Below are 26,104 nucleotides of genomic sequence, written 5' to 3' on the forward strand. Positions count from 1 at the left end.
CATTTAAAAGTTTTGTCTGATGGTCATGTTCGGTCGATAAAGATGAGACACTCCAGAATTTGTATCTTGTGGTCTACTCCACTTAACCAATGGTTCTCGTGGTTCGTATTTTTTTAGCTTGCCTTACATTAAAGGGTGTGCTTTCCGTCCGAGTGTACGTCCAGTGACCGTATTTCCGTCCCGTTCGATATTTATTCAAAATTTTCAACGAATTCAGAAGGAAAACGGTCAAGTGAACGGCGGATACGTAGAGAGTTTGACTTCAACGAAACTTGATGAAGCTTTTTAGTTTTATCCGGGACCTTGGCCATCGGTTTTCTCATCGGAGTACTTTCTTCGATAAATCAATAAAAACGTCCTTTTCTTGAAGAAGACAAAGAAATTTTGTTCTAAAAAATGTTTGTTTCTTGTCGTTGTTTTAATTAGTTCAAATTTATACCAAAACAACGACTAAAAATTATGAACGGAGTGAGTATTATCACTCAAAATTTGCATTTTGGAAATCATCCGCGTGAACTCGATTGAATCTCAGCTTTATTGCCCGGCCTCTTGCACACGATCGATTCGACGGCGACCCCTGCGACATGCATCTTCGCTCTTCAGTGTCGAGTACCGATCGGATCAGAGTGCAATAACTATATTTTAAAACATTCAACGACAGCACGAGTGTATGTACGACACAACAATAATTAAGAAAACATAACTACTTATGGAGTATTATTAGATAATTATTGCCGGCCTGAACAAGTAGGTCAGATCGACAAGGTCGCCGGCCGGCCGGTACAGGTCGGCAAGAGTAGCACAAGAGCTTGACACGTTCTACACACATTGCATGCACACACACACACACGGGCAATATAATGCCCAGAACGACTCAAAGCTACCAAACATACAGATAACATCTGCACACGTACTTACGTAACGTACATTACATAGTACTGTGTGCAGAAGATATATCGATACAGAAACACACGTTGCAGTCATGCATGCAGAGCTGCGTCCGTCATGCATGCATGCAAGCAGCTTTTATTTTATTCTTTTGTAGCTCCACATCTTGATCTCTCGTACATATATATCTAAAGCACTCCATTAACACGTGTGCATGCATTCGCCTCCGCGGCATGCATGCAACTTAAGTCACCCTGCAATTGAGAAAAAAAATCGACATAAGTAAGAGAAGAACAGTTATATATACAAGTATGTATAAAAATTTCAACCCAAAAACTCAAACCGACGGAAAAATGAGAAGGATCCACTTATACTTAATTAAACACATATATACATACTTGTTGCAGTCGGTGGACATGCTGATGGGGAAGCCCACGTTGACGCCGCACTTGCCGGGCACGCCGGCGACCTTGCCCATGTTGAGGGCCTTGATGCTGCCGGCCATGCTCTTAAGGCACCGGCACGCCGCCTGCCGGTCGGCGGTGGTGCGGGCCATGTTGTTGAGCCCCCTGATGCCGCTGCAGCACCCGGGGCTCACCGCCGCCGCCTTCCCCGTCACGTACGCCACGCACGGCGCGATCGACGACCCCACCTGCCCGCACGTCACCGCCGCCGACGCCTGCTCCCCGGCCAGCAGCACCGCCACCGCCGCCGCCACGAGGAGCGTCGCCATGGCCGCCGCCCTGCTGTTGAGAGCCATTGTTGTTTGCTCTTGGAGCTTGCGCGCTAGAGGGTTGTTGGAGGGGATTAGATGAGATGAGTGAGTGTGGGAGTGAGTGAGTGTGGAGGAAGAAAGGGTTTTGGAGGGGTATAAATAGGGGCAGATGGAGATGGAGGGCGGGGATTGATTGTTGAGCAATTGATGCACGTCGCTGCCGGGCCGTTGGCTGGTGGATCGAACATTGAATTGACGACATCGATCTACCATGCATGCAAGTGCGTGTACTAGAGCTCGCTAGATAACTTAATTGCCACATGTGCATATATCTTATTCTCTTTTTGGGTTAATCTCTTCTTCTTCTTTTTCAAGAAACTTCTTGAGCCTATGATTATTCTTTTTCGAATTTCATTTGGATATATTGGAATATCACAGTGGAAATTAAGCTGTTCAGCGGGACCTTCACTACGGCAACTGAACTTTCTCCGGTTCCGTGAGCAAGCGGGCAGTTCCCACAATACGCAAATATATGTAGACAGATTGATCCGTAACTTTGCTGCTGATGCCTCTTTTTGATGCGTGTTCTTATTATCGTTTGCAGTAGTTGTTGCCACGACTAGCTTGCGTCTCATAACAATCTTCTCCCAACAATATGGCTTTCGACCTATATATACGTACATGCACGCATTGTATATATAGCATGGTATATACTTTGATTCTAGTGGGAATGAGACCGTTATATGTTATACTTCTAGTGGGAATGAGAAATGATGTTGTTTCTAACAATAGGATATGTTACTGCTTCTTCGATGCAGAATATATGCGAAAACTCTTGTTTACTGGGCCTAGGACCTACCGATGAATCTTCAACCAATCGGAAGTCACGAATTAATACGTGAGAGACCCGCCCATCTCAGTACAAAAAAGGCACAATATTCAGTGATGTGGCCTGATTTACGTCTCAAAATGGATATGAATGGTGGATTCTTCAACGGTAAATCCCGGATCCGGTAATATCGCGGTTTTAAGATAACTTTGCACACAAAATGCTGTGTCCATCCCGTATGCAGAGGCTGAGGGTTTTTTCGTGCATCGCTCGATGCACTTTAAGACAATATAATTAATGCATCAATTATTGAAAAAAATTTGCCAACCTAGCTAGCTAGCTAATTCATTAATTATACTCCACTAATTAGCAGGTCAAGTACAGTAGCCCGATCTCTTCGATCACCCCATTAATCCTCAACAGTGAACAGCTTTAAATCGCCTGTTAATTCGTCACGTCTTTGCATTCATCTCTGCTTTCTTTCAATCTTTCATTCTTTACATCTTAGCAGGTGAGAACCGCGCGGGAACAACTATCCACTAACTTGCAATTAATTATAACGACGTTAATTAATCTGCGCCACACACTGATAAAGCTAGCTAGTAGCTTGCAACACATGAAATGGATACTAAAAATAGCTATTAAAAGTAGCAGACCTATAGAGATCGTATATATGCACTCCCAGCTAGGACGTCCACTCGTCAAGATTAGCTTCACAGAATTGACTTCGAGACTTGGCTAGCTAGCTAGTAATATCGGTGAAGTATATATTCAGCTAATTTGACAGAGCCTTGCAGGTGAATTGTAGGCATGTCGATCACCTTAATTGATGGACAGCTACAAATCCAAGCAACTGTTTGGGTCTCAACCCAAGCAAATTGAGTGACAAGACACGCCACACGTCGCTAGCTAGCAGCTAGCTTAGGGTAAGCTACAGTTTGTTGCATCACCAGCTGCTAGCTAGGATATGTCTTCCAGCTTTCGTTTTCAAACTTTAAATTGTGAACATTCGCTAATTAATCAGCCTCTCTCTATGCCGTGTGTCGACCAGCTGATCCTTCCCAGCCATGAGATCTGAGCTCATCGCTCACACCACTTTAATTTTCCAACTGTGCATGAGGCCTCTGCTGTATTTGTTAGCTCCTCCTTTAATTTTCCGGCAATTGGCCATGGCCTATACTACCAGCAAGCATAAATTCATATATATAATAATACATCCATAAGATACATGTGTGTTTTCTTTAGCCAGTGCTATAACGTAAGGCCTACGAGTTCGATCTATTCATGTCCAACAAAAAATAGGGTATGCACACGGAGCATTCACAAAGCGTTTTGGAGGAGTAAACCTAGAAGAGATTTACGAAAATATATAGAGACCGAAGGAAAACATATATACTCCATCTAACAATTTGGGACAAAATTGAAGAAGAAAAAAGAGCTGTTCTTTTTTAGCAGCTGCTGATGCAAGCACTGAAATTGAATTAATAATAGGGCGTAAAGTTAGCCCAGCCCTAAAAGGCCATACTACTTGGGCCGAGTTGATGAAGCCAGCCAGCCATCATGTAAATGGGTCCAAAGTCAGTCTGCATGATGGGCCCAAAATGTCGCGACCATTTACGGAATTTCAGCTCAGCCTGCTGGGCCTAAAATTCTGCGGCCACTTACAGAAGACTAATTTGGTTCCATGGGCAACCAACCCATTATTATTCCCTTAAAACAGGCAACCGAGCCACAAGAGGAGAGGAGGCTTCATTTGCACCTCCTAAAACAGCCCCCTAGGGTGTTTCTTCTAGAAATAACAATTAAATAAGCCCATTAAGGGTGGTTACCAAATATGAAGCCCAATTCCCACGACACCCTTACTGAGTTTATATGCACTTCCCCTAAAAAAAAAGAGTTTATATGCACTTAAGTATTTTGAAAATTTATCAGAAAATGATGCATGGTACTACAATACATTAATTTAGATACATGCACACTCCTTTGGCATCTAACTTAGTATCTGTTTTTCTTGTGCATGATAAATTTACACCATGGAATTTCAAACACATATACTACATAGACTAACACATTGAAATTCTATGTTTTCTTTAAGAACGTGCACAAACTCACAAAAGAGGTTTTCATGTGAACTCTATATATATTTACGACATCTTCTTAGTTTATTAAATTTGCGGATTTGGAACCACCGCCATTTCCCCTATTTTACGGGAGCACATGTGTTTATTCGGTTTATCTCGTAGTTGATTTCGAATCTCGACTGGTTTCCCCCATGGTTTTTCAGACAAGGTTTCCACTTAAGTACGCATACCTCGATGCTCCCTTTCTCGATTAAAAATCTTTGTTAGAACATTCTTCTTATTGAGAAATTGTCTTGCCATCGGTGTCAATTTTGTAGGTTGCTATTGATTCATGTTTGTAGTTCATACTTGCACTGATCGAAAGAATTGGCAGAGTATTCGAGGCATATTTGAAGCTGGCCTGGAGGTTTAAAATTCCAGATATTTTCATAAAACTTCCCTCGCAATTATAAAAAAAGTTGATTGGAGCCACAAATTATTTACTGGTTTTACAACGTTCTCTCTTTTAAGACCAGGGAGCTAGCGTTGCCCTTCAGAATTGAATTTTCAAGTTTAATTAATGACATGTTTATATATCTTGTATCATGAATAAATCCAAAGTAATTTACGACACGATGCAAACGCGAGGGAACAAAGATAGACGTACATAACAAAAAGAGGTGTGTGTGTATATATAGTCCATAAACACGGGAAGTGGACATGGCATGATAAAGGGTTACAAACTCTCAAGTAACAACTCGATCTCCTCCAAAAGAGAGTAAACCAACAAGCTCGGAGAGAGTGCTTTTATTCTGTATATAAACTCGCATAAAACAGTAATACATAGACAGAGACGCCGCACGCTTCAACGGATCCATATGGAAGTAGCTGATGAAGACGCCGGCTGAGAGACCCGATCGTCTCTCCAGCTCACACCCTGACAACAAAGATTTTGATCAGCAATTAGCGTTCTGATTTGTCTCACAGTCGATCTCTGACAATCTGAGGCTGTACAATAATTGGTTACCTGGAGCAGTCGATGTTGGGGCTGATGGTGTAGGGGATGTTGACGCCGCACTTGGAGGGGATGCTGCTGGCCTTGCCGACGTCGAGACCCTTCACGCCGCGGGCGGCGGTCTTGAGGCAGTTGCAGGCGGTGCGCTTGTCGGCGGTGGACCTGGCCTGGGAGTTGAGGCTCCTCACGCCCGAGCAGCACGCCCCGGACGGCCCCGCGCCCGTGCCCCTCACATACGCTATGCACGGCCCCACGGCAGAGTTCACCTGCCCGCAAGTCAGCGCCTCCGCCGAGTTCGCCATGGCCACCACCAGCACCACGGCAGCCACCATGAACATCACCTGAGCACGAGCCATCTCAGACTGATTGCTTGCTTGAGCTGAACTGAAGTTCTGAACTGGAGAGTGAAGAAGATGAAGAAGGTTGAGTTGTGGTGTGGAGGATATGGAGGGAATGCAGGGGCTTAAATAGGGTTCCGATGGATGGAAGCTTAGGATGTTTACAGAGATCTGTCGAAGGATGTGGTTTTAGTCGGTGCATGTAGGAGTATGTTGGATTGGGGGATTAATGGCGATGGGAATGGGATGCGGCAGGTAGTTGGATGTTAGGGGCAGATGCATGTATACATCTCTCGATCTCGGTGTGTTTAATTAGCAGGTTTGAATAGTCTGACTACTTGACTTGGTGTAACTCAGTAGTACACTCAGTTAAGTAGTAGAATCACCATGCATGCATGGCCCATGTCCAAGCCATTATACGTTGGGCAGCTAATTAAGCTTATCAGTAGGAGTTAGAGCTAATGAACCGACTGAAAATTTGGTGCGGTCGTTGGATGTGTATATGCCATTAATTGATGGTGGTGTTTGGAGTTGGATGCGAGTGCCCATCGCGTCCTTTAAAATGTGCAGCTAGAGCTAGTTGCCGACCGGCCATGGCACACCACAACCACGCATGTATGCGATGCATGCAGCTGGTAGTACGGCATAAATTCGGGCAGTACAGTGTACAGTTAACTAGCCGGACCGCAAGAGAATTAGTGGAGCATATAGTATAGTACTACAACGCTTATATAGGTCAACCTCTCACATAGATCGATCGATATGAACACACAATATACAGTAGTATGGTACAGCCGACCCGGCCGGTTTATTTTGTTTTCACCCGAATACTATAGCAAGATACCGAGAGACACTATTGAACTATAGTAAACAAAGTATACGTACGTACTAGCTACTCCCTCGGATACTAAATTCTTGAATCAAATTTGCCCAAATATAAATGTATTTAGTCTTAAAAAGCGTCCAGCAGATATATGTAATATTTCGACAATAATTTAGAATCGGAGGGAGTAGTATACATGGGCAAGATACCGAGAGGTACTTCTTAAACTTTGAACAAATTATATAAAATCAAAAACAATACTCCCTCTGATCCTAAATTATTGTCAAAATATTACATTTGTCTAGACTTTTTTAAGAATAGATGCATCCATATATTTAAACAAATTTGAATCAAGAATTTAGAATTCAAGAGATGATAACATATCCCACCATATAGAGACGTTGATGAGGATGATGAGTATATGGCCTAGCTATGCTCGATCAGCTGGGGAACATGTATTACGCACGTAGAATGGATACCGCGCGGTGTGCAATTGGCTGCATGCACACACAAATGCACACGCGTCCGGCATAACCGTATAGCCGCATGCAGACATGCGGCGGGAAACATACTATACATGCACGTATATACGTACGCATGCAAACCTACGTAGCTAGCTCCATCTGCTCGTCATCTCAGCATGTTTGTTATCTTTTGGCTTCGATATGGATAAACGCTCATGCCCAATCTGGGCCGTCGGATCCCTTGCTTCTGCAAGCACGGTCCAGATGCAACCGAGGTACGTTGTCTGAGTGTCTCCGTCGATCAACCAACAGCTGCCTCCCCAACCTCCCCCTGGGCCGGCCGTATGAATGCATGTCGCCCTCTGTAACGTCCAATGCATGCCGCGTGGCGCCCGTGTGGGTCCCCATGCAGGCATGTCTGTGTCCAAGACATGCCACCATGTCAAACTGCGAATTTACTGGCCCGATCGACGACGACTCGATCGATTGTCACCATGCAACACATTTAATTTTACTGGCCCGATCGAATTTACAGTGGTTTCATGCGCTTTTATGTTACTAGTATAAATGAGTCTAATTGACATGCCCACGAATTAATACTTTTCTTGTTGACTTGTTAAGAAAAACCTTGCTATTTCGACGGCCCTGATTCATGAGCGTGACAGAACCAAGTTAGAAATCTCAAACCAAGGAAAAACTAACTTATTCCAGTGTACAAGGCTAAAAAGATATGTTAATTTGCGGGTGCTTATTAAAGGCTATTTCAGAGTAGTAGTATTTTTTTCAAAGTTTTTTCTTAAATAAGAAACCTAGAAGAAAATAGTTCTTGGACCGGTTCGTACGTAGTAATTGACTAACTAAGATAGGTCGATCATGGATTACGATGGTACACAATGAAAGAAATTGACGCCCGACATGAACCTAAAGATAAAACTACATGCATGAAGTAGTATAGTATTAAAATTAATTTCCTACTATAACGCTAGAGGTAAATATATGTTAATGGACTCGTGGTGTGTGGATGATTAGATTTTTGTTTTCCGAGTGTTCGTGATTGGATTTAACTCTTTTTTTAGAGGAGATTGGATTTAAATGTGTCGGCCTCTCTTGGTCACGATGATTGGATCATTTCAAGTGTTGATGGTTGGATCAAAATTGTATGGGATTCTTAGTTGTAGACTTGTGGTTACGTCATACCTGCAGTAGGGCAGTAGACGTGCAACGTCGTGCGTGAGTTTGAATAAATTACACGGATGATTAAACTGGTGGAAACGAGTCGCTCTCCGGTAGAACTTTTTTTTTATTGAGCGGAAAAAAAGAAAAAAAAAGTTCTACTGCAAATGTATCCCTACATCTCGTGGCCCTGCAGAGGCGTACAGTTGCACATAGAGCGGCCCAGCGGACATGAAAGACCCACGAGCAACGGCCCAATCCAAAACAATCGAGATGCTGTTTCGCTGGATGGTGGTCCTCGTTTCAATCAGGGGCCCGCTTGTTGGTTTCGTCTGCTGGGTCCTTGGTGCGTGTGTTGGATCGAGATAGGCCCGTGGAGTGGGCTGCCACAGCATGGTCCTTTCTTGGGCCTGTTCTTTTCGGCTTCCTGAACCGGAAACCGGTTTCTTCGAGAAGCTGTTCTCCCGCCACCTAAATTTGATTAGGCTATCAAATTAGTTTGGTCTAAACAACTTTAGAAACTTAGCTAAATCTGAGATACGGTTTCTACATAAAGCTAAGTGGGGACGGCTTTTTAGGAGAAGCCGGTTCTAAAAACCGAAAAGAACGCAGCCCTTGTGTGGTCGTCTTCAGACCTCCCAGAGATGGGTAACGAGGCCGAATGGTCCCTGAGATACAGGACAATTGGGCATTTTGGGCCAACGTACTCAGGCCCACAATACAAAATAGGCCCGCATACAGGCTGCAACTTGATTTCCAGGATTATGCTGGGAAAAAAAACTTGTTTTCCCATATAATATCCCTCATTTCTGCTTCATGTATGATAACACTCGGCCACTCTTTCTTTCTGGTTTTATGTCGTTGCTTGTTCCACCAAATATTCAGATGTTTATTTTGCGGTGGATTTAATTAAACCTGCGCGCTTATGATGACCTTATTGTGAAAAAATTCTACAGTATATACATTCATACGAGGAGAACCGACCATTGATAGAGTGGTGTAGTTTTGTGCATGAGCTACGACCATCATGGCTCAAGACAGACGGTCGCAAATGTCTTTCCCCTTTCTTTTACATCACAGTTGACAAATTTCGTCCAATCCTAAGAAGTTCCGTGTGTGCGATCGGAGAAAAAGAAGGATTGTGGGTTCCGCCAGTTGTTAGGGGGATTAGTTCTCAAAATAATTGATTTTCTGAAAAATATTATTATTGAACTTAAAAATAACTATAAATGACAGAGGTTATGCAAATGCCATTTTACAATAATAATTAGGTTTCCCGTGCGCAATCAAAGAAAGAAGGATTTAAACAATAACGACAACATGCGATAACCTCCCTCTAATCTAGCCTAGGCGCAATATTTCATAAATAATATCAATAATAATCTAATCTAGGCAGGTTGAAGATGAGAGATTTGCGCGGAGGGATATTTAACAAGCCTAACTACCGAGGCTGCGGGCGTTATCTTGCATATGCACCATGTCTGATAGCCCTAACGTTAGATGTGGATTGTCCGGCGGAAATGCGGAGGATACCTAGCCTGTCAGATGCACGGGATACGACGCCTTTAACTATGTGCATATTTTAGCAAATACATAACCCTATATATTAGGTTCTTTGTAAGTTGCCTAAATGCTCGTTTAGCTTTTCTGCGAACGATAGTTTCTCATCTCGACCATAATTTCATCTTTCTTGGACACTATTGTCACGTCGCACTGTCAGTATCATATACCGTCGGTTTTTTAAGCCTTCTTTAGCATCTGTTCATCATGGTCAACCCCATGATAGTGAGAGCCAAAGAGTGACCGGTCATTGTATTTGGTATTATTGCAGGATTTTCCAGTTTCTTCGCACAAACAATGCATCCCCTGGAGATTATCCAAGCTGAAAACCGTGTCTTCATGTCTCGCAAAAAAAAAATTGCACTACAGTGAGTGAGCAGGAAAGAGTGAAAGCGTGGGTCCCAGCAGAAGAGACGAGGAAAAGAAACTGACCATTTTCCTTCGTATATATAAATGATTTAGAAATCCCTAATTTTTTTCCTTCTACCCCGGCTGTCCCTATCCCCTCCCCCGTCGCCGGCGGCGCAAAGATCGCGACTGCACTTTCGTCGCTGATCATCACCTGCGAGCCCTAGAACCCCCAGCATCGGGGGCTTACCCTTCTTAGCCGCCTTCTCCGGCGGCCCCAAGCCGCCGCCTTTCCTCCGCCGTCAGTCGCTTTCCGGCGAAGTCGTGGGCGGCGCGGCGGGGCACTTCGGCAATTCCGGCGCCCATGGTCGACATCCGCGAGGTCTCGCTGGCGCCCGAGCCCAAGCACGCGCCAGCGAACCCGGACCCCTCCTCTGTCTCCCCGGAGGTCTGGGAGCCCTTGGAGGCCGCCGCGCTCGCTGTCATTGGCCGGATCCAGCCCACCATCCCTTCCGAGGGGCTCCGCGCCTCCGTCGTGGACTACATCCAGCGCCTCGTCAGGTGCTCCGTCGGCTGCCAGGTACCAGCCCCCGGCAAGCTCCACTTCTTTACTTCATTACACTTGCCTTACAGTCCCGCTGTTACAGTAACTCTGCATTTCCTCTGGTCTCTGCATCAAGGACATGGCACAGCGCGTAGGTGTGTGCTTGGTTGTCTATTCACGCGTGGTGATCTTCCGATGATCATGGAATTGTAGTCAGGATAACCTGCTATGTGCATTTCTGCTGCTCATTCAAGGGTTTCCATGCTTGCTGTTTTGTTTAGCTGTACTGTAGTGAACCAAGCATGATTGTGCTAGCCCTAGCGCTGCCGCCATATGGATATAAGCTGCTATATTTGGAATCCTGACGTTACGTATGTCAAGTTTTTATTGGCTATGAGTGTTTTAATGTCTCTTGTAGGGGCGTGCAGCCGACTTCGCTCTCGATTATTTATTTATTGCGAGTGTGGATTGATTGGATGACATGTTATGGTCTTGGTATAACCTGGTGACCGTTTTCGTGACGTGGACTTCCGTATCTTGCTCATTTTACTACTATCCTTTTGGACCGTTATCCTGCTATACTTGTGCACGCGATTAAACATGGTTTCTGCATATACCTTGCTTTATTTGTGGAAGGAATATTTACATGCTTGTTATGCAATTAGGTATTTAGGTTGTCTCGGACCATTGCTCGCAAATGATCTGGCTAATGCTGTCACAACTTGAGATAAATGGTCTAGAATCAGTGAATGGAAGTGTGCTTTACTTGTGTTCTCAGTGTGTTTTGCACTACGCGGTATTTCACATGTCGAATATGTCAGTAATGTTGCCACTTCCGGATATGGCATTATAGGGAAAACATGGAAATCATGTATTTTGTTGTGTAAATTGTGTATAGAAGTAGGAAAATAATTATTGCTTGTGCTTTTATTCCGCTGGTGACTCCGACCTTTCTTTTATTATTATCTTGAATCATTTGGTAGCATGCTACAAAAATTACCCGTTTCCTTTTTTCTGAATCAGGTCTTTCCATTTGGTTCTGTTCCACTGAAAACATATCTTCCTGATGGAGATATTGACTTGACGGCATTTGGTTCTACATATTCTGATGAAAGCCTAGCAAATGAGGTCCGTGCTATTCTGGAAGCAGAAGAGCGAAGGGAAGATGCTGAATTTGAAGTCAAAGATGTCCAGTATATACATGCTGAGGTTTGCCATTCGGACTCCTATTTACTTTTGAGTTCTTTACGAAAAGTATTAGCTAGTAGTTTAATTTACTTAGCTTCTGCTATCTACTCAATCTGTTCCATATTATATGGACGTTTTGGCAGGCTGTTTTAGTTTGCCAAAATGTCTTATAATTTGGAACAGAGGTAGTACTTCTTATGAATGCTCTTTTTCTGTACATTGTATACGATTGGGAACATTTCCTTTATTTTAACGAAACAGTTCATAGAATCGTTGTCCTACCATAAATGGGGAAAGGACAATCAGACTATCCGCCTTTTCATATGAAACCGGTGAAACATGTGAATATCTAAATATGCCTGTATACCACTGACATTGACAAAACGGAACTGTCGACACTTGACAGCAACCTTCTTATGTGGTGGAATCCTTGAGGGTGGATTGAATTGGAGTGCTTAGCTGTTTGAGGTGGTCATCCTTAACGTGGGTAGTCACTGGGTTGGCTGGCCATGTTGTTGAAGAGATAACTGGGATGAGAGATTGCATTAATGTTTGCTTGCTTGATTCATAGAATATAGCCGGCTTGCACGAATAACTTGGAAAGTGTTAACTTGGAGATCTAGCCTAATCTTATCTTGTCTCCATAGCCCATGGAGGAGCTTGTGAGCTGGATAGGTGTCTGGTGTGCATGTGGCAGCTCTGGTAAGCCTGCCCTACCATGACAAACTGAGTGGCTGTCCACCACTGTGCTTTATTGTCATCTTTTGGTAAGCTCTTGCATGCACATGGATACAAGTGTACAACAATAGAGCATCATTGGTTGCAGTCATTTTTTTGGGTGAACTGCCAGGAATAAATTCTGTGCACTTTTGAATATGTTGGCACACATAGTTAGTATTTTATCATCAGGATGTTTCAACTGATGTGTGTTTCTTATTTCAGGTCAAGCTGGTCAAATGCTTTGTCCAAAATATTGTCGTGGACATCTCATTTAATCAGATGGGTGGACTCTGTACGCTTTGTTTTCTAGAGCAGGTAATATTTCAAAGTTGCCACAAGTTGCTTGGTTCTTTTCCTGAAAGCACAGATCTTTCATGTATCTGGTATTCAAACCATGATATCGTTCCCTTTCCCTTCCTCGTGAGGTAGGACTTGGGAAAACAACTCCTTTATGATCAGTCTGCTCATTTTCAAGCGTATTTACAACCATTATATTTTGCAGGTTGATCAAAGATTTGAGAAAAACCACCTTTTCAAAAGAAGCATAATTCTGATAAAAGCTTGGTGTTATTATGAAAGCCGCATCCTTGGTGCTCACCATGGCTTAATTTCTACGTATGCCTTGGAGACGTTGGTGTTATATATTTTCCATCTCTTCCATGAGTCTTTGGATGGCCCATTAGCTGTAAGCTTAAACATTTTGTGCCTATAAAGATTGTACCTGTCACTTATCTAAGATGCTTTAGAATGCACACATCACAAGGGTGACATGGTTGTCTGCGCTTTTGCAGGTTCTCTATAGGTTTCTAGACTATTATAGCAAGTTTGACTGGGACAATAAGGGTATAAGCTTATATGGTCCTGTTTCCTTGTCGTCCTTACCTGAGCTAGTTAGTAAGTAAATGCAGCCTGATCTTTATTTGGGATTGAAAGTTTTCTGTCACCAATTGTAATCACATAGCTTTTCTGGTGCAGCTGAGCCAACAGGCACTCATGATGATAGTTTTCTTCAGCGGGAGGAGTTTCTCAAAGAATGTGCAAAAATGTTTACTGTCCCCCCTAGGCTCAATGAGAAAAATACTCGACCATTTTATCAGAAATATTTCAACATAGTAGATCCACTGAAGCAGAGTAACAATCTTGGGCGCAGTGTCAGCAAAGGTTTGTTGTCTGCCTCTAGGTCATGTATTTTGATGGTAGAAAGGATTATTATGCTTGAAACTATTTGCAGCCTTAGTTAATTTAGGACAAGCCAATTCTTGAACTTGATATTTTGTGATCTTAAGTTGTTTTCATGTCATCTCATATTCTCATGATTGACACGGCGACTCAGGGGAAAAAGAATGCTGCTTGGTTTCTTCTTTTCCCCAAATTTGAACAATTGCGTCACAAATAGCTCAACTCTCTTTGGGAAAAAAAAAGTATCGACCTTTTATATCTATGACTTCTGATATGTCATACTCTCTCATCTGATCCTTCATTTCTGCTAGTTCATCAATCCTAATACATCAGTTCAGTCAACGTAATGACTGGTCGAATTAGGCTTCCCACACCCGGAGTTCCATGGTTCATACATGCTTGTCCAAATTTACAGTTAACTACGACTAGTGTTGTTTCTGACTGCCTTGCTTTTGCTACCGCCTTGCTGCTGCACACCCGACCACAGCTGGCGTTTATCCATGGGACACGAGCTTTGCTTTCAACTTGCGTAGAAGGAAACTCTCACTTGCATCGCACACCAATGTGATGTCATGTTGCACTGCACCATACCACCATCAAATGTATCGTTGCCTGTTTGTCCGTGTACTTGTGGCCTTAATTTGATCGACATGCATACATTTCATGTGGTAAATACTGCACAATTGCTCATGTGCATTAAGCTGCTTCAAGGAGACATTTTTTGGTTTCATTTTATTTCGTGAGCCTAATTCCACTACCGAATGTGCAGGCAACTTTTACCGAATACGCAGTGCATTTGATCTTGGTGCACGGAAGCTTGGGAAGATCCTTCAAATGCCTGCCAATTCTACTGTGGATGAAGTGAATCAGTTCTTCAAGAGCACATTGAAGAGAAACCACAGTATGGTAAGGCCAGACATACAGGACATCCCAGTGAACTTCAATACTATTAAAAGAGACAACGGTTGTTTACCATTACACCATCATTCCTTTGGCGATCTATCCAATCAGTTCAATAACATCAGCATCTCAGATTCCAATAATCATGGGTCTCTGAAGCTTGAAGAACAGAACTCTACAGCTGAGCACAAGGAAATGAAATCTGCTTCACATCTTGCAACTGCTACTTCAATTGGTATGACGAATGGGATGTCAACAAAGGGGTACTACAAAGAGGCGGATGGTGATGGAGGTATCACCATTGACAACTTAGCAGATCTCACAGGGGATTACAGAACAAATTTGAATAATCTTCTCTATTCACAGGGGTGCCAGCAGGATTATCTAGCGAACCAAGATTATCCAGTTCGTCAAATTTACTATCCAATGTTTGCCCCACCACCACCACCTGTACAATATCAGAACAAACACTCAACAAATGGTCATGACAGAGATAATGCTTATGGATATACCTGTACAAATGGAATAGTCCCTGGTCCTTATCCACCTGGCTATTTCATACCATTTTATCAAACTGATGATCCTATGCAAGCTCATGGAGCAGCCACCTACTTTCCCAACCCAGTATGTTTCCTTTCACATATTCTCTGCTTATACAGCTTGAAGCCACATTTTGAAAAAAACACATCCCATGTTACTGTAAACTCCTTTTTTCCGCATGCCATGCTTATGAAAGCTTGGAAGAATGATTTACAGATATTCTTGTACTTAGTTTTAACTTTGTTGGAGTTACTATATCTATTTGTATTGTTGGAGTTACTATATCTTGTAATTAAATCAAGGCTAGGCACCGTGCTTGTGCTGTTTGGGCTGCTCTGCCTTGCGTTTTTGCTTAGTTTGTCTGTCTGTTTGATATTGTAGAATTTGTGCATGGAGATGCCACCTACTGGACGAGGGGAAAGAAGAAAGAGTCACTTCCCTCGGAATAACTATAAGTATCACCGCTATGGCAGAGGGGACATGCCTACAGATAGGACTCATTTGGAGGAATTGAGGCAGCAGCCACCATTGCAGATTTATACCCCTGTTGTAAATGATCATGGAATTCCCTTGCCGGTGAAGATATCATCTCCATCTTCCCATGTTCCGCCGGATAAAATTCATGGCAATGGTTTAAGTCAATCACAAGACAGTACACTTGAGTTCGGGACCTTGGGGGCATTGCCGTTGGAAGTTAGGAGTGCCTCCAAAGATCAAGCTAAGAGAAGAAATTCAGTTCCTGACAGTAAACCCTCTGCACCCTTGAGCTCTAAGTCTCCAGCACAAAATCCTGGAGTGGTTTCCAAATCTGATGGAATGAGGTAAATATGATGCATTCTTTTAGTTGTCACAAGCAATAAATCAACTGTTTCGGAAGAGGGACGTGTAGCTATTCGCTATATCTTTACTATTTTACAGCAATGATAGTTGAGCCACACCAAAATTAATAGCTTGTTAAACAGAAATTAAGGTCATTTTAGGTTAGTAGAGTGTCCGCAGAAAATATTGAGATGGTCTTGTGAAACTCACAGTTTAACTAAATTATCATATGGAAACCATCCATATTGCAACTGTAACCTTGAAAGCACATTTGCTCAGCTTGAAAATGCATTTATTCTGCCCTCTGGTTTTACCACATTCACTGTGTAAACTTCTCTATTCAATTCTCATGCGCGTTTACAGTTCTTAACCCCTTACTGCATAATTTGCAGGGACAGTAAACCATATCATCTCAAGGACAATGGTGATTTCCCACCATTACGCAGCTGACACCATATATGGTTTATTGCATAGCAGAGACAAGGCAGGCCCAGAGAAAGATACTCTTTTTTTTTGCGATTCGACAGGAAGATACTGATATAATGGTGCGCACTCAGTGCAGCCATAGCAGAGTGTTACTCTTCAAATCAGGCATCATCATGTACATCCTAGCTTGTTCTCTAGTCACCTGATTCGCCTTTCCATGGCAAATTCAGCTTGTGCCGCGATAACCGAAGTTTCAGAGCCACATTCCCCTTCGGGAAGGTTGAATATTTTTTTGCCATGTTACCCATGTAGAATTGTAGATTCTTCAGGGGAAAACATCCCCTTCTGTTCCGTTTAAAGATTTTGGTGGTACCTTTGAAGGGGGGACGGATGTCACAATAGTCGACAGAAGATTGGAGAGGAAAAATAGATAGTTTAGCTATTCCATTTTGACCTCATGAGCATTCGAGAATCCCTCGGGAGCTCTCATAGTGTTAAATCTGTTTGGGTCTTGTGTTGAGACTTGAGACCCCTTGTCTGAGAAGCATGAGCTGCTTCAAGAAATTGATGTGTGCTGTGTGTATGAGCTGCCTGATTTACAGTTGATGCATACCAGTAAATGTTTAGTATTTTCCCATGGAAAAGAAACATCGGTTAATTATCTGCTTTTGCATATCATGGCCAGTTAATTTATCTGTGTAACATAATTTGTGATTTTGAGTAGCAGATAGAATGTTTTTCTGTATTTAGAAATGAGAAATTACAAGTCGCTTCCAAAATGGGCGTTATAGGTAGACTGATCATAGGAGTCAAAATGCAACTACCTACTTTTCTCATACTTGATCCAAGGATATGGTCAACCGCATAGTTGGTCAAAATAAAAGAATTATTTTCCACGCAATAATGCTATTTTAAATATATGTTTCCACACGAGATATATAAAATGGCAATTATTTGTCCAAATTGATGTTCTCATAGGCCATAGCTTGAATCTGCACCCAATTTGGCTATTTTAGACCACAATTATTCCACCTTTTTATAGCTAATTTCCTCTAGTGGGTCAAGTACAACATACTAGTATTTGGTAGCTCAATTATTGTGGCCAATCCTTACAAAGTTGAAGAATTCCTACATCTTTCACTCTTGTCCACGTAAGGAACTAAGGATTGATTGACGCACGCAACGCGAGATGTTCCCAATTTGGTTTACAATCAATATTTAGTAAATTTAATTAACTTCTCTCTCTACCTTTTCGATAGCACGAATAGGCGAAAACCAAACTCCAATTTCAAAAGGGAAATCATTTTCAGTTTTCACAATAAGATATCTACATATTTCGTATTTCGTGCGCTGTCTTCTAAGCAAGTAGCTGTTGGATTTATAGTTAACGTGCATTTTATATATACGGATGGAGCGTGGTGTGCTGTTGAATTTGGAATGGATATCATCACATATATAACCGAATACGTAATCCACATATGATTACCCATTATAATTCAGTTAAGTAGGTCGTTATCGTAGGAGAAACTGTCTTCAGGTGCAGGTTTGAGCCGGTGGTGGCTAAACCCTGGCCTACTACAAGAGATGTTGGACATGAGAATGACCTGAAATTCAAAATAATGAGAGAGGCAAAAGAGATAATTTATTTGTCTACGAAATAGTTTATGTTTTTTTACATGGGCTACATTTTTCAGTGTCTGATAAACTATAAAAAAAACGTTGTATAAGTTCAGTGAGCTCTTGAAATTATGCGAAACACGGAAACGCTATTAGTTCCATCCGTGCAAACTCGAAGACGGCATCGATGACATAAAGTGGAGCTAAACTTGGTCCAAGTCAAATCACATGATAGAGTTTTGTTTACATGACACACAGAAGAAGTATATGTATACAAGTTGTATTATGTTTCTTAAACACACAAAACAGAACCAAAAAGGGAATATCCTAGAGCACTTATCCTCACACAAATCATGAAAAAAAGCCAGCTGATTAAGAACCATGGAGACACAATTATTCCAGCAAGGAAAAATAGAAGAGAGAGTGAGAAAGGAACACATTTTGATCATATGAGCTAGCATCCTTTTTCTCTCCTCCAACTATGCAACCTACCTGGAATAGATTTATCTGAACTGTGAAGCAACAACCAACTCTGTACACATGCATGTACAACAAGTCCCTACAAAAACAGCCTAACAGAAGCACATATATCCATCCCAAGAGAATCCTCCAAAATCGTCTTCTCCTGTTCCCAGCAAATTCCTCTGCTATTTGTCCTTGTCCTCTTCCAACTGCTTCTGTCACCTGTCCACAAATGGAGCTTTCAGGGCATGGATTCTTCAAATTTTCAGAACCTTGAAATAATCACCACAAGCTAGCTAGCTATTGAGAGGATTTGAGATTTTCCTTTCCTGACAAGAAAAATTCCACCTTTTCTTCTCCTTCTTCTTCTTCTTCCAAAATCTAGCTATGCCCATCAGGATTATTCGGGAATCAGAGGCCTGCCTGCCTGACATGACATGCGCGTGTCGATTGATTGATTGATCAGTAGTGCGTACACTGGCGGCCGGCAGGCATGCGCAATATCATCTCTCAATCGAGGCATCCAGTTCCAGCACTCAACCTGCAGTGATAGTGATCCACCAGCTTAAGTATCATCACCACATAACTTGCTGCTTGCTGCTGGTTATTGTCGTCGTTGGCGTCAGATGAGTAGTACTGCGCTGCCGCCGTGGTTCGTCGACAAGGCGGCTGCAGTGGTTTCGCCGGCGTGGATGATGATGATGATGCTGCGGCGGGGCTGGCTCCTCTTGGGCGTCTTCTTCACCTGCGACGGCATCCACGGCGGCAAATAAGCAGCTAGCAGTGTATACAATTTAGTATCAGAGTACTAGTAGCTTCTTCTTCGTTTGCTGAAGCCATGTCGAGCCCACGGTGGCCGGAGAGAGCACCGGCGGTGAGGAGCAACAGCGGCGACAATGGATACGTCGAGACCGACCCCACCGGTCGCTACGGCCGGGTAAGCTCTCCTCCCCACGGATCTAAATTCTTCAGGTAACCTAACTAAGCAAAAAAGGGTCAACAAGATAACTGGAGTAGTTAGCACTTAGCAGCATATGCATGCATCCAATTGTTCAAGCTTCATGTTCTTGTGATTTTATTTTTCTTCCTTTTCTTGGAGGATCATGCATGTTGTTGGCCTCTTGGGAGTTGTTTGGGATGTAGGCTAGCTACCGGTCGGTAGTTAATTAGATTCCAAGACATATATGCTTACAACTTAACCATGATTGGTTAAGATTGCAGGCTTTCATCATACAAAAAAGAGTTTGAATTAAATCAAAACATTGTTCGGAGTCCAACATTGTTTAGCTTAATTATTAAAGCTGGATCGATTCCATGGTGATGTGCACATCGGAGCTACCTCTAAATCAGGCCACAATTATTGTGCCTTTTTCTTTCTCCATCTCCATTTGTGATTTGTTGGCTCTTGCTGCCTTGCTAGGGGCCGGCTAAGCTAGCTGCATACATATCTTCTCGTTGTTTCTTCTCTAACCGAAGTCTTATGTTTTAACATAATTGATGGCACGATTTGTTATTGTATTGAGTAATATTTATAATAAAAATACTGAAGAACTGATTTGTAGTTGTATAGTCCTTGGTTGCTAATTAACTGGGAATAATATTCGGTGTCAAAAAAGAACCTTGCACTGGAATACACCACCAATAACTTAACACGTGGTCAACTAGCTAGTTGGAGGTGGATCATTGGTTTGGGAACGAAGGTGAGAATTTGGTTCTGGTGTCTCTTCCAATAGTCTCTCAAGTTAGTCAGAGGATGAACGAAAGAGTTGGTGTTTGAGTGTCATTTTGGACTCCTCTCTAGTTATTAGGAGTAAGTTGGCAGGGTTTGATTGATGGACATTGGTGGTGAGGATTGCTCCATGTGTCAATAAGCCAATAATGAGATGCTTTGAAAACTTCAAAAAGGATAACAATATGCTACTATGACATATCATATATCTCCCCAAAAGTTGTAGATCTCACTTTTTTTCTCAGTGGAATGAAGTTGTACCCGTCACTCATGTTTGTCTCTTCAATATTTTCTCCAGGTGCATAATAATAATAATTGCCCTATTATTTAGACCAACTATACATATTTCCCTTTTATGTTAATAACTTGTCAATGTTTTGTTTAAAAAAATATACTGTTAAACATAATCTAATTACTATTTTGAATTAACATTGCGGCTAACAATGCTAATTATTTCGAATATGCATGGCAATGGCAATGGCAATTGCAGTTGGAGGAGCTGCTGGGCAAGGGGGCGATGAAGACGGTGTACAAGGGGTTCGACGAGGTCCGCGGCGTGGAGGTGGCATGGAACCAGGCCAACCTCGCCGACGTCCTCCGCACGCCGGACGCCCTCCACCGGATCTACTCCGAGGTGCACCTCCTCAGCACGCTCCGCCACGACTCCATCATCGCCTTCCACGCCTCCTGGCTCTCCACCACCACCTCTTCTTCTTCCTCCTCCCCGCGCGCCGGCGCCGGCGGCGGCCGGACCTTCAACTTCATCACGGAGCTCTTCTCCTCCGGCACGCTCCGCTCCTACCGCCTCCGGTACCCACGTGTCTCGCTCCGCGCCGTCCGCGGCTGGGCGCGCCAGATCCTCCGCGGCCTCGCCTACCTCCACGGCCACGACCCGCCGGTCATCCACCGGGACCTCAAGTGCGACAACCTCTTCGTCAACGGCCACCAGGGCACCGTCAAGATCGGCGACCTCGGCCTCGCTGCCGTGCTCCGCGGCGCCAGGGCTAGCGCCCACAGCGTCATCGGCACGCCGGAGTTCATGGCGCCCGAGATGTACGACGAGGACTACGGCGTGCTCGTCGACGTCTACTCCTTCGGCATGTGCGTCCTCGAGATGCTCACCGCCGAGTACCCTTACTCCGAGTGCTGCAACCCCGCGCAGATCTACAAGAAGGTCACCTCCGGGAAGCTGCCGGACGCCTTCTACCGGGTGGAAGACGATGAGGCTCGTAGGTTCATTGGAAGGTGCCTCGTTGCTGCCTCTGCACGCCCTTCTGCTCAGGAGCTCCTGCTCGACCCTTTCCTCTCCGCGCAGGACAACACCATGATCATCACATCGCCGCCGCCGCCGCCATTGCTGCTGCCTTCTACCTTTTCGACGATGACATCTGGAGCATCTGCTGGCCGGCAGCAGCAAGATGATGTTGAAGAGAAAGCAGCTGAGCCGGCAAGGACGGACATGACCATCACCGGCAAGCTCAACACGGACGACGACACAATCTTCCTCAAAGTGCAGATCGCCGACGAAAAAGGTACTTGCCAGCATTAGTCTAGCAACTCGTAGATTGATAGTATTATATATGTTAACTGACAAGATGATCAGGGCATGCGAGGAACATCTACTTCCCGTTCGACATCGCCAGCGACACGGCGGCGGAGGTGGCGACGGAGATGGTGAAGGAGCTAGACATCGCCGACAGGGACCCCTCGGAGATCGCCGCCATGATCGAGCAGGAGATCACGAGGCTGGTGCCCGGCTACAGGCTCGGCGGCGGCAACGAGCAGCTGCCCGAGTGCTACACGTATGCAGATGATGACGACAACGAGGAGCAGCCTCCGTTCTACTACCTCTCCTCTTCCCCTACCTCTTCCTACGGGTCTCGCTGCGGAGTGGGTCCCGCGGCATCTCTGGGTTCCCCTGGCCCACACGGCAGACACGGTGGCTGGTTCCAAGGTACGTGCGTGCCGGCCTCTCCTTACCCGAATCTCTAAATACAATGGTTAAAACAGTAAAAAAAAAAGGCAAACAAAAAACTGTGAAGCGAATCATCGTTTTACATTCACATTATCAGTTATTCAGTTATTACATGATTATGTATGTATGGTGAGCATCATGGATTCAGCATATATATCTACACGGAATATATCTTGGACGAATTAAAGGACCAGCATATATAATATAATTGAGCACACCAGACATATCGCTATCATTGTTTGACTAATTGCATCCGCTGCTCAGCCCGTAACACGTGTCCACCTGTGGTTGGTCAACTGTTGCAGATTACCCGGCAAGCTGCAGCGACGAGGACGACACGAGCTCCACCACCTCCACGGGCTCCGCTCTGCACTACAACTCCTCCGAGGAGGCCCACCAGCCCGAAGAGAAAAAGCCCAGCAGCAATAGCTCCTCCAAGACGGGCCAGGCCCAGGTGAAGCCCACAACCAGATTCGGCCCCGGAGAGAGCAGCAGCAGCCCGAGAAGCCGAAGGCTGAGCCGGAACCGTTCGATGCTGGATGTGCGGAGCCAGCTGCTGCACCGGACGCTGGTGGAGGAGCTCAACAAGCGCATGTTCTTCAACACCGTCGGCGCCGTCGAGAACATCGGCTTCCGGCACATCCCTGGATACGGCGGCGGCGGCGGCGGAGGCTCTGGGGCGGCAACAACGTCGTCCTCCTCCTCGCGCGGCGTCGGCGGACGGAGAAATGGCGGCAAGCTCAACAATTAATCATCATCAGTTATAGCTCTGTGATCACCTCAGATCGAGCAGATAATTTAGCTCTGAGATCATTTTTGATCGAGCATATAATTCATATATCTGTGAAGTGTCATACATGTATGTACATATGTGTTGGTACGTATGAATGGGCATGTACAAATTGCTCAGCAAAAATGTGCGTGTGCAGATCGCTTAGCAACAAAAAAAAAAGGTGATTACGCATGTACACGTAATATTTTTTTTATAAAAAAAACTGGAGTGCATTATGATCCTAATTTTTTTTAAACAAGAATTTAAAACCGGAGTAAGTACTTAGCAAATAGACAGGGTAGAATTGTAATCGACTTGCTTATCACACAGTAAGACAGCCGAATAACACACCACCACATGGTGCACTAATAGGAGCAATCTCACGAGCAACCAAATTACTCCAAGAACAAATTACTCGAAGAAGGCATATGACAAACGCAAAGCGGACACCCGGCTCAAAAGTAGTGTGTGACTATCCTCTTAGGTAGTAGCGCCTTACATACAGTAGCTGGGAATCCACATCTCTCCCCTCAACCTACTGCTAAGGCCTAACATAGCAGGGGAAACCAAGAAGGTGCGATTCCAGGAGACGCATAGAAAATCAGAGAACCAGTAATGACCTCCAAAGCTTAAAGGTGCTGAATTGCTGATGCCACCTGTGCTGTGCAAGTAACTGCCGGCCCCTTTGATGAATTTGGTACCACGCCTTTGCTACCTACAAAATCAAATCACAACGAGTGAGCATGAGCCAAAATTAGAAGACCAGTGAGGTGAACTCGAGGTTCAGCAGGTATGCATTGCAGAGGGATGGAACTATTATATCAGAACTTAATACACATATGAAGATGATAAGAAGAATTCAATAGCAATGGTGTGAAATGCAGATCGATTCTGTTAAGGCTGTGACTGAAGAACCTACTAGACTTGTTCCATTTACTACTCCTACTACACGAACAGTCTTACATTCGATTCCAACTTCCAAGAATTGCAATTACCGGTGCAGCCTGAGCTTTTTACATGAGACAAGACAGGATTCTTGGAATTACACATGAAAATCAATAGATTCACATTCAAATGGATTTGGAATTCCCGCTGCCAAAGAAAACATCAGATTTCTTGTAGCTCCTTTTAGAAGGAAGGCAGGCGAACTAACAAATTCAGAAGTTACGGAAGCCATGAACTGAAATTGATGGATCAGGATTAAGCATACATACACTGATTGTACACGCCAGGCAGGAGGAATCAATTGAGCCTCTTGGTTCTTCCTGACCGCTTCACCACCCCTTGCCGGAACCTTCTCCGGCCAGGACGAGGAACCTCCTGAACGCTTCACCACCCCTCGTCCGGCAGCATCGGCTCTGCACCCTCGCCCTCCGCCGCCGGCTCCTTCCCCGCCGGCGCCTTCCCCTCTCTCGCCATGGCCGCAGGTTCTGTTCTTTTAGTGGACAAAACATATTTATCGAACAGCAGCCCGAGGCCCATCGGCCCCAAGACCAGATCCGGCCCGTCCACTTTACCCAGGTTAACGCTACGTCCCGAACGTTGATTTGGTTCAAATTACTGCATCGAACGCTAAAAATTGACAGGTTTTGACTACTTTGATTGTATTTTTGTTCTATTCCTGGTTTTCTGAATGATGTTGTAAATTCATAATTAATTGTTATCATCTGAGGAACAATGTGTATATATACAACGACCACGATAAATCATTACCAAGAAATCTCTGTTCAAACTAAAATGCATCAGGCTATGTGTAAATGTGATCACAAGAATTTCAGTTCGGTGGAATGGCACCACACAACTTCATCTCTGCACTAAAACATGGTACCTTGTCGTATCCCCACAATAGGCATTCTAAAAATCTAAATTCCCTGTACCTTCTACATCACGATTATCGATATGATTTTTTGAATAGATATAGGGAAGACCGTGCTTTGAATTCTCGGTGAATGTAAACTTGAAGAATGTATTTCATGATCTTGCAAATAAAAATAATAACAAGATATGTGGATTTATAGAGGATATATTATTACCATGTTTTTTATGAGATAGATCTCATGTTGGTAGGGAGATGTAAAGCTATTATACATGCACAGAGCAGCCGACGGGTCCTCCATAATAAAACTTTGCAATCTACCATAGGTGTGATGTTGTAACAACTACTAGATCTTAGTTTCCCTTTTGTCCGTGGGAAAGGCAAAAGGTGTTAGTTTTCCATCTTCCCCGACGTACGAAACATGGGAGATTGACGTAGCTTTATCGGAAGGGAAGTATCTAGTGCCCATTAGAGGGGGTGGGATAGTCCTGAATCCTCCAACAATACCAGCCATTCCAATATGAGTCGCCTTTTTGGATAACTTGTTGAATATTTTATGACACCCGGTGCGGTATCTTTCACATGATAATTAGCAATCGGAAATCACATGAAGAACATCATTTAGTTACACTAAGAACTTTAATTGTAATCTCTCGGCGTGCCCCTTTAACATCTGACACTGGGTATATTATAGCACCAGGAGCTATTCTTGTTTCATAGGGTGGTCACCTTTGGTAGCACTGTCGGCGCCGGCATCCATCGCTGGCGACCGTCGAGGAGAAGTGGCTCGCGGCGGATACTGATCTTCACTCGCAGTGGAACGAACCGTAGCCGCAGGCAAATTGCAACGAACCCTATATCGTGAATAGAAGAATTGGGGGAACTGTGGTTTATATAATAAACCGTGATGACCCCACATGTCAGCCAGTGATACCGCACGGCGCGTCCATCATGAACCGCGATGACCCCACATGTCAGCCAGTAGTACCACAAAAACACAGCTAGTGATGTGTCTTTTTTCCATATTACACTTAATACTCCACCCTAGAAATTTCGAGGAGCAATTAATTTAATAATAATCTATCCCACAATCCCCAAAAAATAGCCGCTGACTGGTTCACTCACTAACATTTTGCATTTTCGTAGGAGCAGTTCGAACTCATTGGACTTGTCACCATCCACGTCTAGAAACACATCCCATATG

The 26,104-nt window shown here is 43.9% G+C and overlaps 4 protein-coding genes and 1 long non-coding RNA gene across 7 annotated transcripts; 2 read left to right on the forward strand and 3 right to left on the reverse strand.

Annotated features, from left to right (window-relative positions):
- Window positions 1-689: 689 nt before the first annotated feature.
- On the reverse strand, window positions 690-1,740 carry LOC100827939 (probable non-specific lipid-transfer protein 3). The gene is made up of 2 exons (XM_003578973.4): window positions 1,287-1,740; window positions 690-1,142 (listed from the first exon to the last, which is right to left on the reverse strand). The coding sequence occupies exons 1-2, from the start codon at window positions 1,646-1,648 to the stop codon at window positions 1,133-1,135; spliced, it is 372 nt and encodes a 123-aa protein (XP_003579021.1). The 5' UTR covers window positions 1,649-1,740; the 3' UTR covers window positions 690-1,132.
- Window positions 1,741-5,160: 3,420 nt separating this feature from the next.
- LOC100828244 (non-specific lipid-transfer protein 1) lies at window positions 5,161-5,969 on the reverse strand. Its single transcript, XM_003578974.4, has 2 exons — window positions 5,520-5,969; window positions 5,161-5,429 (listed from the first exon to the last, which is right to left on the reverse strand). Exons 1-2 carry the CDS (start codon window positions 5,861-5,863, stop codon window positions 5,423-5,425), a joined length of 351 nt encoding a protein of 116 aa, XP_003579022.1. The 5' UTR covers window positions 5,864-5,969; the 3' UTR covers window positions 5,161-5,422.
- A 4,348-nt stretch (window positions 5,970-10,317) lies between these two features.
- On the forward strand, window positions 10,318-17,192 carry LOC100840351 (protein HESO1). Of its 3 annotated transcripts, none has more exons than XM_014901827.2 (9): window positions 10,323-10,793; window positions 11,781-11,966; window positions 12,888-12,980; window positions 13,168-13,350; window positions 13,457-13,559; window positions 13,641-13,826; window positions 14,614-15,368; window positions 15,666-16,106; window positions 16,490-17,192. In XM_014901827.2, exons 1-9 carry the CDS (start codon window positions 10,578-10,580, stop codon window positions 16,502-16,504), a joined length of 2,178 nt encoding a protein of 725 aa, XP_014757313.1. In that variant the 5' UTR covers window positions 10,323-10,577; the 3' UTR covers window positions 16,505-17,192. The 3 variants fall into 3 exon arrangements, with proteins under 3 accessions (XP_010238806.1, XP_014757313.1, XP_003577136.1); XM_003577088.4 differs by having other exon boundaries at window positions 10,326-10,793; window positions 15,666-16,105; window positions 16,496-17,192; XM_010240504.3 differs by lacking the exons at window positions 15,666-16,106; window positions 16,490-17,192 and having other exon boundaries at window positions 10,318-10,793; window positions 14,614-15,036; window positions 15,111-15,365.
- Window positions 17,193-18,727: 1,535 nt separating this feature from the next.
- LOC100840662 (probable serine/threonine-protein kinase WNK8) lies at window positions 18,728-23,320 on the forward strand. Its single transcript, XM_003577089.4, has 4 exons — window positions 18,728-19,545; window positions 20,828-21,869; window positions 21,941-22,291; window positions 22,618-23,320. The coding sequence occupies exons 1-4, from the start codon at window positions 19,447-19,449 to the stop codon at window positions 23,061-23,063; spliced, it is 1,938 nt and encodes a 645-aa protein (XP_003577137.1). The 5' UTR covers window positions 18,728-19,446; the 3' UTR covers window positions 23,064-23,320.
- A 144-nt stretch (window positions 23,321-23,464) lies between these two features.
- LOC104584807 lies at window positions 23,465-24,526 on the reverse strand. The gene is made up of 2 exons (XR_732775.2): window positions 24,299-24,526; window positions 23,465-23,799 (listed from the first exon to the last, which is right to left on the reverse strand). It is a non-coding gene; the product is annotated as an uncharacterized LOC104584807 (long non-coding RNA).
- Window positions 24,527-26,104: the final 1,578 nt, after the last annotated feature.

Source organism: Brachypodium distachyon, chromosome 4, assembly GCF_000005505.3.
Source record: "Brachypodium distachyon strain Bd21 chromosome 4, Brachypodium_distachyon_v3.0, whole genome shotgun sequence".
In the NCBI taxonomy this organism is placed as follows: Eukaryota; Viridiplantae; Streptophyta; class Magnoliopsida; order Poales; family Poaceae; genus Brachypodium; species Brachypodium distachyon.